The 16868-nt window shown below is 36.5% G+C and overlaps 2 protein-coding genes and 1 pseudogene across 2 annotated transcripts; all 3 read left to right on the top strand.

Moving 5' to 3' along the window:
* The first annotated feature begins 342 nt into the window (after window positions 1–342).
* On the top strand, window positions 343–5695 carry LOC113288634 (annotated as a pseudogene).
* Window positions 5696–6016: 321 nt separating this feature from the next.
* On the top strand, window positions 6017–10224 carry LOC113288629 (probable methyltransferase PMT28). Its single transcript, XM_026537722.1, has 8 exons — window positions 6017–7342; window positions 7439–7588; window positions 8129–8399; window positions 8491–8583; window positions 8692–8866; window positions 8997–9239; window positions 9340–9534; window positions 9774–10224. Exons 1-8 carry the CDS (start codon window positions 6506–6508, stop codon window positions 9973–9975), a joined length of 2166 nt encoding a protein of 721 aa, XP_026393507.1. The 5' UTR covers window positions 6017–6505; the 3' UTR covers window positions 9976–10224.
* Window positions 10225–11333: 1109 nt separating this feature from the next.
* Window positions 11334–11845, top strand: LOC113288633. Its single transcript, XM_026537725.1, has 2 exons — window positions 11334–11642; window positions 11749–11845. Exons 1-2 carry the CDS (start codon window positions 11336–11338, stop codon window positions 11796–11798), a joined length of 357 nt encoding a protein of 118 aa, XP_026393510.1. The 5' UTR covers window positions 11334–11335; the 3' UTR covers window positions 11799–11845.
* Window positions 11846–16868: the final 5023 nt, after the last annotated feature.

The following is a 16868-nucleotide window of genomic DNA, read 5'->3' as shown; positions in this document are numbered from 1 at the left end:
CTGATTGGGCTAAAATGAAATCTTCCTCCATGTTTTGATGTGTACCTCACATCTGGCTCTTTTGAGGGCCGTCACTCAAACAAAATCTCCATTGGTTTTGATGTATGTGGTCCTGCCATATCCAAAACTAACAAAAATAAAATAAATTACATATAGGGTCGGGAGTTCCAAATGATCCAGAAGATTTAGATAATAATCTTTATTCTTTCCTGGAAAATTAATGATCATCTCCTCTATGAGGGATATAAGAATCTAATACGTGACAACTTGTATCTTAAGAAGCTTAGCCAGGAAGAATAACATGGTATTTTATTCCTCAAATGGACTACATTGTAGACTTCTCCATGCGTATCTAATACTCTAGTCTCTACTGCTGCAACGCATAATAGTACAGACCCAATTCTCCATTCTCTAATCTTTTCCTTGAATGAACAAATACGCGTTCAAATGATGATCAAATCCAGATATTCTTCTTTCTTTCATCTTCTCCACCAGTCTCTCACTAATAATAGAATACAACGTGTATACTTTACCATCCAACTAGACAACTCCATAAATACCAAAAAAAAGAATACTGATCTCTTATCTGTATACATATACACATTTTCCAAATTTAATGTCGTGCAGAAACTTTATTCTACCTTAATTTAACCTTTTAGTTTACCCTGCGACACTTCTGTTTCCAAGGATAGAACGATCATTATAGCTAGTCCACTTTCGCTTTGACGATTGTTTTATGAACAACTTTGGACTGTACTTTAACAAACTAGACTAGAACAAGAAGAAGAACATCTGCGGCTGGAGAAGTGTTGTTGGATTTTCAGACGAGTAAAGAAAGAAAGAATGGCTGAAAGCGTTGGAACACAATTGTACACAATAGCAATAATAATAGGGTTAGTATGTTTTGCAGGTTTAATGGCAGGTCTTACTTTAGGTTTAATGTCTCTTAGTCTAGTCGATCTTGAGGTACTCATCAAATCTGGTCGTCCTCAAGATCGTAAATATGCTGGTATTTCTTTCTTTCTCTGCTCTCTATTTCTTAATTTCGGTTGAGATGGATTGCATTTTTCAATCAATCACCTTAATTTGCTTATGGATTTGAATTTGAGTTACTAAAGTGAGTCAAATCGGTACTGTTTCATTTAGTGGATATTTTTTTTAATGTCTGGGACTAATTAGTCTGTTAATTAATGAGTTGGTTTGTGATTCAATTCTTTTTTGTATTGGGACTTATCTAGTGTTCTTGAATGGAATCACCAAAATTGGCCTTATTTGAAAATTACTATGCAATCTTTTGATTGGGAAGAAGACATCATAATGCAAATTATTGTTTTCCGGACAGCGAAGATATTTCCGGTAGTAAAGAATCAACATCTATTACTATGCACTCTTTTAATTGGGAACGCGTTGGCTATGGAGGTGTGCTATCAGTTACTATTGTAGGTTATTGGATTGTTATTACTGTCTTTTATTTATTTTGGGGTGTTAATGTCTGTATATTGTGTTGCAGTCTCTCCCGCTTTTCTTGGATGAGCTCGTGGCTCCTTGGGCTGCTGTTCTAATTTCCGTGACTCTAATTCTCATGTTTGGAGAGGTGCATATTGATTGAACTCCACAGTATACAAGTTGTTTACAGTATATGGTTAACTAACATAATCTATTTGCAATTATGTATTTCAGATATTGCCACAAGCTGTCTGCACTCGCTATGGTATGAAGGTGGGAGCGATGACAGCACCCTTTGTTCGTGTTCTGCTTTGCTTGTTTTTCCCAATTGCTTACCCAATTAGTAAGGTAAAATGGGGTTATTTATATATTCTACTGAAACGTTGTGGATCGGTCATATAAATGATTTGTTTCGGTTCGGAATTTTAGTTTTAACAGATGATCTGTTTCTTTGTAGATGTTGGACTGGATGCTGGGTAAAGGTCATGCTGTCCTTTTACGGAGAGCAGAGCTCAAGACATTTGTTGATTTTCATGGGAATGAGGTAATAATCTATAGTAGTTGGTCACAATCTAGTGTGCTGTTTTTACTTCTTCAGTCCTGGCTTTTTAAACCTAGCTGTAAAATCAGTAGTTAGTAGCAACAAAATACCAGTATTTGAATATGTCTGGAGGCAGGAATGCTTCCAGCTATAACAACTACTAATGGTTACGAACTTACATCTCTGTTGTTTGAATGTCTAGTACAGAGGGTTACAACCATTCTAAATCTAAGGAGCTACACACTTCTTAAGTGTAATAATAATTCACTTGTAGAAAAAAAGAGAAAGCGGTAAGCTATTCCATATGAGCGTACTAAAGAGGGTGATACAGGAGTATTTATGGTTAGAGTTTGCATGTACGTAGTGTTTGCATGGAATTTAGAGATATATCAGTTCACAAGAGTTTCTACCTGTTAGAGTATCCTAATTTAGGATGTTTTTGCAGTTTCCTAAGTATTTTTTCTTTTATATTAAGCTTTCTAATGAGGAAGGTAATCATCATGCATAAGGGGTTGCTGAAGAAGCAGAAAGTAAAATTAAAAAAAAGTAGAAGATGTGTCTGTGTTATTGAATTCAGAAGTTAATAATAAGAAGCTTAATCTAATTGTTCTTTTTGTTTCTGTTTCTCTTATTTGGTCATTCATTTAATTACCTCAAAAGGATCTCTTGATTTACTTTGTATCGAAAGGAGACAAATCCTGAAATTGGTAATTCTGACTGTTAAAGTAAATTCCAATAACAACATTTAACTAATGAACTTTCTGATGTCAACTTGTTAATTTTGTTGAATGTGGTTGATATTAAAAAGTTACTGTTCATTGTTTAATATTTTACCAAGATTTATGATGTCAGCTTCGGTATTATGTTCCATAACCATTTAACCATAAAATCAATGGTTTCTATCTGTGTTTTGTGCTTGTCGTGTGGCCCCTTTTAACAGAAGAAACCTTGTTGTTTTATGTAATGTTCAATAGGCTGGAAAAGGTGGGGACTTAACACATGATGAAACTACCATAATTGCTGGTGCTCTCGAGATGACTGAAAAGACGGTGAAGGATGCCATGACTCCCATTTCCAGCGCATATTGCATTGATCTAAACTCAATTCTTGATTTGTGAGTTTTCTTATATTACTGCTCAGTTTCTCATGTGTTTTAGTCCTCTTTCTTAGTGTTGACACTTTAGGTGCCCTGTTTTTTTAGGGAGACGTTGACTGCGATAATGACAAATGGACACAGTAGAGTTCCTGTTTATGCAGGCAACCCCAAGAACATAATTGGGCTTGTTTTGGTAAGTTAATTTGCTGTTGTCACTTATTGTTTTACATCCATTTCATTTACTTTCTAATCTGTCCATTGTTGCTGTCTTGGTTTTTCTTTCCTGTTCTGCTAGGCAATATAGCTGGTGTTCTCAGAAAGGAATAACGTGTTTCTGATTTAGATTTTCTGCAGTTCTGAGAAAGTGATCTCTAGTTTTTTCTTGTTCTTTTCTATAAATTGCATAGCTTTGGCCCAACAGTCTAGAGTTCGCTTGATTAATTTTTCTTTTGATTTTATAAATTTGTATTGTAACTATTAATGAGATACTGATTGGGTGTTCGAATACCCAAAACTCATCTCAGACTTGATCATGCAATTTGCTTGCTGTCAAGTTTGGAGTTCAACAGTTTATGCTATGTTGTTTGCGGGGTGTCGTGAGTCCAGCCAACCTTTTGAGTTTTTCTCATATAATCTTAGATCTTCTGATCTGTGGTAGATGTTTTTTTTATCCATGAAAGTAATTTATCTCTTTGCTACTTGTGATGCTTGATTTTGCAGGTCAAAAATCTATTAACAGTTGATTCAGATGACGCAGTTCCTCTGAATAAAATGATCATACGGAAGATTCCTCGGTGAGAAAAACTTCTCACTCGTGATATTATGCTTTACTATTCATCACCCAAGTTCTCTTTTGCTCTTGTTTCAGATGTGAAAACCATCTTTTGTTATAAACTAGTCTGGCTCACCAAGGCCTGTTGTAGCTTCCATGTTTTGCAACTATATCAAAAAGTTGAAATAATAAAATGTGCTAGAAAAAATGTCACTTGATATATCCTGCCTAAGTGATACACAATGAAAACTCTTTTAGCAGTACCCAAAGCTCGTGGGACAAGTAGTCACTCAGTTTTTCATTTTTAGTAGGATTAGCGGATGACCCTGGTGATGTCAAGTGTATACTAGAACTATATGTCCAATTACTGGACCCTACTTACAACCAATGATTTATCTTGTGGGACGCAAGTTGGACCTAACTTTACTATCTTGTGCAACTTCTACTCCCTTTAGTCTGGACAATTGGGAAGTGTGGAAGAACAACAAGCTGGAAGGCAAGCATACAAGTTTTCAAATTTTGGTTTGGATGAACTTTCATGTAGGATTGTGTCACTTCATATTGTCAATAATTCCAAGCTAAATTTGTTATGCTGCACTTCGGCCATCAGTCTCTAGAAGTTCGTTCCTGAAATACTAACAATCATTTTTCGTGGGGTGTCATTAATATCATTTTTGCTTAGCCACCTATTTGTTTTTTTTGTTATAATTCAGGGTTCCAGAAACAATGCCTCTTTACGATATTCTGAATGAATTTCAAAAGGGTCAGTCACATAGCTATTGTGATTAGGGATCATAATGAGACAAATGAATCAAAGAAGGCTAAGGAGATCAAATACATTGAGACAAAGTTGCATGGTAAGAAGCTGAAGGATTCATCTGTTACCACTGCACAAGGTGAGGAAAAATCTAGCTAACAACTGCCATTGCGTGAGGCTGCCACATCTCTAAATCATGTAAATTAGAAATAAATTTATTTTTTTGGATTGCAGAACACAAAGGTTTAAACCCCCACGTTCCTGGAGTGAAACCAGAGTCTCGTGGATCTCAGGTAGCAGTTACAGGCAACGATGGAAATCAACAGTCAAAGAGTCGTCCTTTGGGTGCTTTTGGGTCAAAAAAGCAACATAAAGGTTGCTCACATTGCATTTTAGATGTTTTGAATTCTCCGATTCCAGAATTTCCACCGAATGAAGAAGTTGTGGGTGTAATTACCATGGAGGATGTGATTGAAGAACTTCTGCAGGTATGCACATCTTAAGAAGCTTTGGTTCATCATAAATCAACCACAATATATAAGTACAAAGTACAACTTCAAGTTTTCAACTATATAAGCATTTATGCCTCTTCCTCTTTTACACTACAGAAAAAAAAAATTCAAAGAGTTTTATGGTTCATGCGTTTGACTGTGAAATTTTATTGCAGGAGGAGATACTGGATGAAACTGATGAATATATAAATATCCATAACAGGTACTTAACTTCACTCTATTTCTCCCCTACTTTCTGAATGTAAGTCTTCAAACTCAATTAAATTTGTACTGATATTTGGGTGTACAGGATAAAAGTGAACATGCAAGGAAAAGTTCCAAGCTTGAACTCGCCAGAACCTTCTCCCATCTTTTCGTCAACTGGATACACGCACACACCAACATTGCAAACGCCTTACAATTTCGAGCACTATTCACCTGGCTCTCAAAATAATAAGGCTTAGATCATTATATATACTCCGTATTATCTACTAGCTTAGATTACAGAGGAAAAGCGTTGTAAATTTTTTGTACTATTCGAACCCTATGATGATGTTTTAGTTTGGACCCTTTAAAAATCTGAATACAAAGTTCCAAACAAGTATGAGGCTAATCGGCCATTGCATCTCGTTCATACAAATGCAATGACAGTTTAAACATGCATCTGATCATACTACCTCGAAGCCAAATTGGAAAATGAAAGTATCACTTTTCCTGAAACATAAGGCTTGTCCCAGGGGTGCGCATCCAAAGTTCGAAAGTATCACCTTTCCAACTCAGAAATTAAACTTAAGGCATGTACCCAGCCGGGCGTGCGCATCCAAAGTCTCCGACCAGTCCTTTTACCAAACCAAAAACTTTACAGACCCGTTGAGAGCGGTAATCTTACTTTCCTTCTCTCTAGTCTCTACTCTCTAGTACTACTAACCCAGTTGCGGAGGTTTATTACCAGCTCAGACAAGTATGGAGCTCACAGTGCTGGAAGAGTGAGACTATTGGTCAGCTACAGTCAAACACCAATCTGTGAGCTTTTTCTTTACAAAAACATTCAAATAATCAAATCCTTTGCTCTCTTTTTTGAATTATTGAATTGTTTTTGTGTAATTAATAATAAAAATGAGAAAAAGTTGATGCAGTTGGTGTATATTACACTCTACCCCCAAATCAGCTGATTATTAGTTCTACCAAGTACCTCTTTTTCATTTTCCAAATCTGGGTACTTTACAAAATTCCTCCTTTTCTAGTTAAATCTTACTTAATTTTTATATCAATTCTTTACTTGCTTAGGATCTACTGATGTTTCTCAATCTTGTGGGGAGGTTCAAAGTTTCATAGATTTTGTCAAAATTCTTCTTCATTTTACAGTTTGTGATCCTGCTGCTATTTAATTGGAATTCTGAAAATGGCAATATCCAAGTTTGGTAAGAATATGAAAAGACCATATGGGTTTTGTGTGAAGATGACAGCAGTAGCATTACTGGGTCTTTGTTTTATCTTCATTTGGTCTACATTTTCATCATCTTCTAATTCTTTAACTTATCAAAGAGATAGTTTTGGTGATATTGCTGAACCTGCTGTAGCTAATTACAAGCTAAGTTCTAAGATTCATCCTAAGAAGAGTAAACATGATGATGGTGTTGGTAATAAACAAGAGAAAGTGAAGTCTGTTTGGGGTGACAAAGATAAGAAAAAGGACCAGAAAGTTGTACCTGTGATTACCCATCACAAAGGGAAGGAGAAAGATAAGAAAAAAGTTGTAGAGGTGATTAAGCCGAAAGAACAAGTTTCGGCGGCTTCGAATAGTACTATTGAGGTGGAGAAATCGGACGATGAGAATTCGGAGAAGGAAAGTGATGGGGAAGATGAAATTGATGATAAGGAAGGGGTGGATGTTGAAGGAGAAAATAATGGGGAGACTGGAGGAGAAGTGGGTGTGGAAGGACAAGAAAATAGGGAGAACATTGAAGATACTGAAAATGCTGAATCGAAAAAAGTTGGGAAGGTGAAGAAGAAGTTAGGACCTGTATTTGAGTCGAATGTGCAATATACATGGAAAATGTGTAGTGTTAGAAGTAAATACAATTATATGCCGTGCACCGACGTAGAGAGTTCTGCTGGGAAGTTGCAAATTTATAGGCATCATGAGAGGAGTTGCCCAAGAACGCCTCCAATGTGTTTGGTTCCACTTCCTCCAGAGGGGTATAATACACCAGTACCTTGGCCTGATAGCAAATCGAAGGTATATTAGGAGTTCAATCTCATTTTGTGTGTTAAAGTTTGTTGCAGGTATTATGTTGTTGGTCTCTTACTTTGGAAAGTGTAAACGGTTTTGCAGATATTTTACGGGAATGTGGAACACCCAAAACTTGCTTCATTCATCAAAACTCAAACTTGGCTCATGCAGTCGGAAGAATATCTTACCTTCCCTTCAAACCAATCTGAGTGGAAGGGTGGAGTTCTTCACTACCTTGATTTCATTGAAGAGGTGAATCTTATTTCTCCTTGTCCCAATAAAAGTTTTCTATCTTGTGTACTCAATGGTTTTCTTCTAGTTAATATCCTGAGTAGCATATTGGAATGTTGATAACAATTTCCCCACTAAGTGCCACTCGACTAACTTAGAAGTAGGAGATAGTCGCAATCTGACATAATTTAGCTATGATGGAGATTCAAATTTCTTGTCTATTTAGCAAGTGGTGGTTCTGAATCTTTGGATCTATAGACTACAGGGTCGCCAAGGTACAGGTTTCTGGCCATTGATGTGTGCACTATTCGTAGTAGATGCTAGGACTGAAGGAGCTAATTAGTTTTAAACATACGTTTCAACATGTTATTTGATTTCTGGCCATTGATGTGTGCACTATTCAGAGTAGATGCCAGGACTGAAGGAGCAAAATTTTAAACATATGCTGACAAACAATGATATAGAATCATACAGGTTTCACAGTTTTACTTGGTCTGCTAAATTACTCCAGTGTAATCTTATATTCTTAGTTTTTCCTTGAAACTTGTTTGGCTTAAGTAGATGGTACCAGATATAGAATGGGGAAAGAACATTCGCATAGTACTAGACCTTGGATGTATGGATTCAAGCTTTGGGGCTACTCTACTTGACAAAGAGGTATTGGCATTATCACTAGGGTTGAAGGATGACTTGACAGATCTTGCACAAATTGCACTTGAGCGAGGTTTTCCTGCAGTTGTGAGCCATTTTGGAACAAGAAGGCTTCCTTTTCCAAGCGGTGTATTTGATGTTATACATTGTGGGGAATGCAGCATACCCTGGCATTCTAATGGTTTGATATTTTCTCCTTTTTTTTGTCCAGCATCAAATTCATTTTGGTTTACTGATCAGTAATATTTTGAACATTTTTGTATTCCTTAAAGGTGGGCGGCTACTTCTAGAAATTAATAGAATACTGCGGCCTGGAGGATACTTTATTTTGTCGAAGAAACATGACAACATTGAAGACGAAGCAAGTGAGGCTTCCTTTTTGTGTTCTTGATTCTTCTGTACTGATGCATGTCATTGATAAGAAGGACTTTATTCTCATCCCTAATATTATCTTCCCTTTGTTTTTCCTCCAGAGATGCTGGATTTGACCGCATCGATCTGTTTTAATATCCTTGCTCATAAAACTGATGAAGTCAGTGATTTGGGCGTTAAAGTATATCAGAAACCGGATAATAATGCCATATATGAGTTGAGAAGGAAAAAACACCCTCCCCTCTGCAAGGAAAATGAGAAGCCAGATGCAGCCTGGTAAGTCTTCTGTTTTTACCTTGACTTTAATCTAGCAAGAGTACTACTGCTAACTGGAACTGAATTGAGAAACAAAACGTCAATGATTGTACCACTCCCCCTTTGTGATTAGAACTTTTCATCTTCACAGGTATGTTCCAATGAAAACTTGCTTACACACCATCCCAGCTTCCATTGAGCAAAGGGGAACTGAATGGCCCGAGGAATGGCCTAAGAGGCTTGAAACCTTTCCCGAATGGTTGGGCAACACCGGAAAGTTGGCTGCAGACACAGAGCACTGGAAAGCTGTTGTTGAGAAGTCGTATCTTGTTGGGTTGGGAATCAATTGGTCAAATGTCCGGAACATAATGGACATGAAAGCTATTTATGGAGGGTATGTACCTGATTATGTGTTCTTGTGTTAGTAGGATTTTTTTGGTTAATCTTTTTATTTAACTATAAAAGAAAATCTGTTCATAAATCTGCCTTTACAGATTTGCAGCTGCCCTTGCACAAAAAAACGTGTGGGTGATGAATGTTGTCCCTGTCAATGCTCCTGACACACTTCCTGTGATATACGAACGGGGGCTTTTGGGTGTATACCATGATTGGTGCGAGTCATTTGGGAGTTATCCAAGAAGCTATGACCTTTTGCATGCTGATCATCTCTTCTCACGTCTTAAGAACAGGTTCTAATTGACCTGACACTTGATAGTTTTTCTTTCTAAGTGACCTGACACTCTTGTGTTTGCTATGTTTCCCTCGTGTAACACATATTTGTGTCCATGGAGTTTTCTCATTAGATACTGAAACAAAGCAAAGCAAAGAGTCTAAATCATTGTATCATTTTTGTTATGTAAATTAGTTGGTCTGCTCTATTAGTGGTGGCGGATCAAATCATAACTTTGTTTAACGAATTGGGTTTCAGGTGTAAGCAACCTGCGGGGATCGTGGTTGAAATGGATCGACTATTAAGACCCGGAGGTTGGGTAATTATAAGAGACAAGTCAGAGATTCTGGAACCATTGGAGGCAATCTTAAAAAGTCTTCACTGGGAGATGGTAATGACATTCACCCAAGATAAGGAGGGTATAATCTGCGCACGGAAAACCACATGGCGACCTTCTTAAACTTTCATGTAAATGAAGAAGTATCATTGAGCTTGCCACATCAAATTTCTACATTAATTGAAGGGGGAGAAGTATTAGAGCTTGTGTTTCCCGCGGAACTTCGATCAAACTACAGTAACTGAGGTAGATATGTTGTTTTCATAGTAAATTGTAGGAAACGCTGTAATCTTTTACTTCCCATTCTCACACTCATGAGAAATATATGAACAGCTTTCCTTTTCACATCAATGAAAATCATTTTTTCCACTAGTTACCTTTTTTTTCTCGAGATTATATGTGGAATGCATCAAACAAGCAGATATTCTAGTTGGAGTTCAGGTTACAGAGAAATGCCTTTGTGACTGATTTTCACTTGTTTACTGTCAGATAAAAAGGCTTTGCCATTATTTGACTGCCACTTCTAGCAGAATTATATTTTTGGGAATAAATGATGCAGCACAAACTATAAATGAACCCGTCATTTTTAGCAACTGCAGCAGAAGAAAATTTCATATCCAGAACTGCTGCAAGAGAAACCATCAATTTCTAGTGTTGAAAAACAATCTCCTAGCTTATTAAGACCATATGGTAAACCCTACTAGTACAAACAAAAACTACTGAAACAGTAACCGTTAAAATATAAGGTGAATTTTTGATATCTTTACATAAGAGTGAAAAATGAAGTCGGTAGTTTTTCAGCAATTCACATCTGTATTTCCAGAACCAAAATTCCAGTAAGATACCTCCTCATTCAAAAGCCAAAGGCCATTGAGCAATGCAGTTATGAACACCGTGAAACTAGCGGCGGATCGCAAAATAATTTTTTTGTTTCTACCTTTCACCAAGTCGACTCAAATGTGAACCTTTCCACTTTAGGTGTCCGTTAATTGATCAATTACTTTTGATGCTAAGAATAATTACCTTTGGCATTACTGATTGCTCCATAAAAGTATACAGTACAACCAAGCAAATAGTCGGATTTTCATCCTACAAAAACTAGCCCTGTAATGATGAACCTCGAGTGCATACTGCCACATCGGTGAACTATCATGACGTGATAGTGGGTAAAGTAAGACAAATGATAGGTCGGTAAACGTCATGGATCCAGCCAGCAGCAATTTTGTTTTTGTTTTCAACTAGGTCCGGATGAAACCTGTATCTTTTGGTAGTTATGCTAAAAATAAACTTAAGACAGGATTGCACGTAAGACATATATGATCTAAATCAGCTCGTCACGTCCTTGTGTCGTTCGAATCCTCAACTCCCACGACGTATGTTAAAAACTAACTAACTAATTAATTATACAATTCACTCATTCTCTTTTCCCTTTCACCACCTATATATATCCGCCTTCTTCTATGCTCTCTATATCTGATCTCTCATGGCTGCTGCTGTTTCTTGCAAGTCAACAAGAGGAAGAGATAATCATCACGCAATCACAATGAGCAAAACAGTATCAATAATAGCTGATGAAGTTTCATGGTGGTGTGCTCTATTATTGGTATGTGTGATCTTAGTAACTGCTATCAAGGAGATTAATTCTATTTCTACTGATCATCAAAATATTGGTCATGGTCATGATGAGATGGTGATGATCAGTACTGGAAATAATGGAGATGGTATGAGTAATCATTTCTCGATTGGTGGTAATAATAGACCATGTGAAGAAATCTATGTGGTTGGTGAAGGTGAGACATTAAATACAATTAGTGATAAGTGTGGAGATCCATATATAGTTGAAAGAAATCCTCATATTCACGATCCTGATGATGTTTTCCCTGGACTTGTTATCAGGATCATACCATCAGACGCTCCTAGTATGGAAAATGTTGTCTGGTAATTAAAATGTTTAAAGCTCTAGGCACATTTGTTTTAAATTCTTTGATTGTAGAGTGAGAGAAATGCAAGTTTGCATATATACATATATATATATATATATATATATATATATATATATATATATATATATATATATATATATATATATTTCCAATCGATGAAAAAGGTTTTAAGTATCTAAATATGTATCCAGACCTCTTTGCAAGTACAATTTGTTGATCTTGTCGATCGGATGATCTCACACCTGTTTAAGTTTATCAGCTTTCTCATTAATATTTATGTGTATTTTTATAATTGGGGGAGGATTTATGCAAATTTCACCCCCAATTTTCTTATAAAACAGGTATACAGTGAATATAAAGCTATGTTTTTTTCGGTGATATATTTTTTTTTAGTGAAGGAGCCGTTGACATGGTTATAAGGACATAATTTTAGCGTCATTTTTTCTACCAAACCCAATCAACAATGAATTTGAAGCTAAAATTTTGGTGACATGTTCCTCATATAAAACTCTACATTCCTCGTATAACCATGTCAAATTTATTGAGATTGTGTTTATTCATTACTAAAGAAGACTCCAAGCCCACGACCTTCTTCCAATATTACCACACCAAGTTTGTTAATAAAATTTTACCGCTTCTGCCTCAAGAAAAGAAAGAAAAAAAACTCGACTATCATTAAATAAATTTGTCGGCTTAAAGAGGGTGCTTCTATATTTTAGAAAGCGTTGGTTGTGAGAGATGTCGTCACGTTGCATTCTTTAAATCTTTGTAATGCTTATTTCCTTGTTCATTCAAATAAAGGGATGTCCATTTGAGTTATTTCTAAATAAAACATCATGTCACAATCAAAGTGTCCTTATGGTTACGCCAAAACATGAATAAGTCAATTCTCAACATTGCATTGTCGATGAAGATATGGATTCAACTGTTCAAGTATTAACGATTTAAATTCACTAGAATAATTGGCTCATTATTTTCTCTAAAATGTTATTCCTTTGACATTCATTAGAGACAATATGGGGTTTAGTCGGTGGTAAAAAGTTTGAGCAAAGGTCAAACTTTATCTTGTGCAAACTTGTTCCTAAAGTTTAGCAAGTTAAGAGCCAAGTTAGGAAAAATAGCTTGTTCCTAACGCTAAGGTTTCTTGAGGGAAAAGTTTGTGTTCTCTATATATAGGACTAGAATTGTAGGTTTGTAGACATCCAACCTAGAAGAGTGGTCAAACCTTGTGCTTAGGTTTTTGGTCTCTTTGTTAGGGAGGATCGTGTGCTACCGTGAATGTCAATATCGGTGTGAGAGAAAAAATTGTAGAGAGAGGATTTTGGTGTTCTAGGGTTTAGGGTTTGGGGCTTTTCCCTGAACCTAGTTTCTAGTGTTTTCATGTTTCTCCTTTGTTACTAGCGACAATGAAGACGGTGTAGAAGAGGAGACATGAGGCTGGTTTGGAGAATGGAGTTGGTTTCTATGGTTTCTTCAATGGTGTTCTCGGGTATGTCTTGTTAACTCTTTGGTCTTGTCTTGGGTTAGGGATGGCCATTTGCCCCACCCAAACCCATCCCCGTGAGTACCCCCCGTTTGAGTAAGGTTTTACCCGTATAGATGGGGACGGGGTTGGGTATGGGTAATACCCGAATTCTAAGCTATGGGGATGGGGCGGGGAAGGGATTCAAGGTCCCCTCCCCATACCCGCCCCGTACCTTTCATATTATAGAGGTTTAGACTTTTATGCAAGAATTTGTATTCGACTTTTATACTTCCTCCATTTAATCGAGATTTCATTCATTTATTATATTCTTGATCGTTTTTGTACATTCATCACTTTCGCTCTTTTGTTGTGATCAGATACATTCTTTAAAGGTTAATATACAAAAAATGAAGCATATAATGAAATGGTTAACTTGGACGAAGATAGAATGAGAAAAAAAAAAGTAGAAAAAATAACAAGTCATTAACAGATTTTTTTTGTTCACTTTAAGATAAATTACTGAATTTAAGATTCTAGAATGCATTGTCCTTACGTTTAATTTTTGTTTGAATCATATTTAAGTTTTGATTATAAATTTTTTTATGTATTTGCTCAGAGTTACGGGTAACCCACGGGAAACCCGCCCCGTATGGGTATCCCCCATACCCGCACCCAATTCATGCGGATAACGGGACGGGTATGAGTATTTTTTTAAGGAATGGGGCATTGAATGGGATTGGCATACCCGCCCCATGACCATCTCTATCTTGGGTTGCGTAAAGAGCCTGTAATGGCCTTTGATTTTTATGGAAGTTTTCTGGTGGTGTTGGCCGTGGATGTAGCTTGTAAAGGTGAACCACGTATATCTTGTGTTGTGGTTGTGTTTGTGTGCTTCTTTATCTTCTGTCTATTTCTTATTATTTCTCTCACATTTGGTTCAAATCACCAATTACCCTTTGTGATCCTGATTTCCGCTGCACTCGGGGTGCCAATTTTCCCAACAATTAGTATCAGAGCAAGGATGGGATGGTGTGATTGAACCTAGAATTGAACGATGGTTTATTGTTCGGGTGGAGAAATATGTTTTTTGAAGATAATGTTTCAACTGGTGTTTACACAACGATGGATTTGTAATGTGATTTGCAAATCGTGGAGGTTCAACTTGGTAGAAGTGTATGTTCTTTGTTCAGTTTTATGTTGTAGTATGGGATGCATATTAAGGCTTAATGAGGTGGAATACATATTTACTTCTTGAAGAGTGTTAGTAATCATACACTATAAAGAATGGGTTACAAAGTTTGTAGAAAGGATGAGGTCGTGTGGTATCATGTAGAAGCAAGACCGGCAATGCTTCGAAGTTATGCACGAGATGTTGTAGATTTATGTTATTAAGTCTATGTTAAAGTATTCTTGATGGCTTGCACGTAATATCAAGAATGTGTCCGATCTCGGAAGCATGTACCAAGATAATATGGGAATTCACATGGTATATATTCTAAGCGAGTATGTTGGGTATGATGATGGTAAAAATTATCAGATTGGTGATGGCTTTGTGAATCACTTGAAGGATTAAGCCTGTTAATCACAATGGAGATGTCTGATGGTTTTTTTCAGATACACGATAATCATGACATGTGCTGGAGTATGGTATTGAAGCTAATTTTTCCTTTCTGGTTAGAGTTCAATATGTTGTTAGCTTACTGGTTAGGTGGAGCTAGCGGTGATTCTTCTGGATGGTTTTCTTGGTGATCTATGGTGGAGTCTGTGCAAGGATTCGTTGATAGTGATTGCAGATTTTCATGGTGTTTGTGAAGCGTGGCTAGTTTCACAAGTGTTCTTAATGAAGAAGATGGTTTGAAGACTTTTATCAACTTCATGATGTTTTGGTCGAAGAGATGGTTCTATGAAGATGGAAGTTCGGGTTTAAACTTCAAAAGTAATTTTACGGGTATATAGAGATGGTGAAAAACTCTGGTGGAAGATGAAGGTAATTTCCTATGATCGTCTCATACTTGAAAGCATGATACGAGGTAGAGAACTGTGGGGTTTAGTAGTGCAAAGTTTGACCAAAGGTCAACTTTTATCTTGTGAAAACTTGTTCCTAAAGTTTAGCAAGTTAAGAGGCAAGTTAGGAAAAATAGCTTGTTCCTAAAGCTAAAGTTTCTTGAGGGCAAAGTTTATGTTCTCTATATATAGGACTAGAATTGTAGGTTTGTAGACATCCAACTTAGAAGAGTGGTAAAACCTTGTGCTTAGGTTTTTGGTCTCTTTGTTAGGGAGGATCGTGTGCTATCGTGAAGGTCAATATCGGTGTGAGAGAAAAACTTGTAGAGATAGGATTTTGGTGTTCTAGGGTTTAGGATTTGGGGCTTTGCCCTAAATCTAATTTATAATGTTTCCATGTTTCTCCTCTGTTACTAGCGACTATGAATACGGTGTAGAAGAGAGGACATGAGGCTGGTTTGGAGAATGGAGTTGGTTTATATGGTTTCTTCAATGGTGTTCTCGGGTATGTCTTGTTAACTCTTTGGTCTTGTATTGGGTTGCGTAAAGAGCATGTAATGGTCTTTGATTTTAATGGAAGTTGTCTGGTGGTGTTGGCCGTGGATTTACGTAGCCTGTAAAGGTGAACCACGTATATCTTGTGTTGTGGTTGTGTTTGTGTGCTTCTTTATCTTCTGTCTATTTCTTATTATTTCTCTATGTTTGATTCAAATCACCAATTACCCTTTGTGATCCTGTGTTTCGCTGCGCTCGGGTGCCAATTTCCCCAACAGACAATTTACAGAAGCATTTCCATTCTCGCCATGAGTTTCCATATGATAACTGTTTGCACAGATTTTGTAGGAACTTAACAAAGCGTGATTAGCTCTTGGTTTTTATTGAGATCATCTAACTTTTAGTCGTTACAACAATTAGGAAATAAAGATTGAGAATTGCTTTGCTCAACTATTATTTGTGATGATCCAATCATCACATGGTATTATACTCCCACTGTGGTTCATTAAAATTAAAATTTTGGAAAGACCTCCGATATTTTTTTCTTCCAGACTTTGGATATTATACTACGTTGAATGACGACTTTCAAATCAACTAAGTAAAAAGATCGTATGTATCACCTCATCAGGTGAATTGATGCCAATGCCCCCTCTCCAAACTTGGTGTCACCTTCGAGGAGTCTGGTTTGTACTAAGTAGCAACAATGACAACAAGGATATTTTCGTATGTATTACTACAAGTTCACATTTATAAAATTATTTATTTTTATTAATTTAGTTCTTAGATTAAGAAATATGTATAATTTGATTATCGTGTTTATATTCGTTGCAGAAGTGTATTAAAATCTCTTTAACCCAAGCTAGTATTCCAGGTTTGATAATAATAATATACCACTTTGTTCAATATCAAACAACAACAAAAATTTATTTTGTCTTATATGTGATACCACATGTAACATAAATCACATATATATATTTTTTAGAGACTTTTGGTTATATAGTTTCAAATAAAAATATTTTTGGCACGAACGACATTACATATTGCATTGTTCATGGGTATGTTCTTTCCCTTTCTGCTCTTCCATATTAGTTCAAATCGAGCTCTTTTTT

This window comes from Papaver somniferum, chromosome 6 (assembly GCF_003573695.1).
Source record: "Papaver somniferum cultivar HN1 chromosome 6, ASM357369v1, whole genome shotgun sequence".
Taxonomy (NCBI): domain Eukaryota; kingdom Viridiplantae; phylum Streptophyta; class Magnoliopsida; order Ranunculales; family Papaveraceae; genus Papaver; species Papaver somniferum.
The sequence above is the reverse complement of the archived record's forward strand: the minus strand, read 5'-3'. Positions and strand labels throughout refer to the sequence as shown.

Bases quoted from the DNA above. Each gene is read 5' to 3' on its own strand.
- LOC113288629 (XM_026537722.1), top strand. From the start codon at position 6,506: ATGGCAATATCCAAGTTTGGTAAGAATATGAAAAGACCATATGGGTTT. The intron at 7,589-8,128 runs GTGAATCTTATT...TGGCTTAAGTAG, and splicing joins ACCTTGATTTCATTGAAGAG to ATGGTACCAGATATAGAATG. The intron at 8,400-8,490 runs GTTTGATATTTT...TATTCCTTAAAG, and splicing joins CATACCCTGGCATTCTAATG to GTGGGCGGCTACTTCTAGAA.
- LOC113288633 (XM_026537725.1), top strand. From the start codon at position 11,336: ATGGCTGCTGCTGTTTCTTGCAAGTCAACAAGAGGAAGAGATAATCAT. The intron at 11,643-11,748 runs GTGAGACATTAA...ACTTGTTATCAG, and splicing joins AATCTATGTGGTTGGTGAAG to GATCATACCATCAGACGCTC.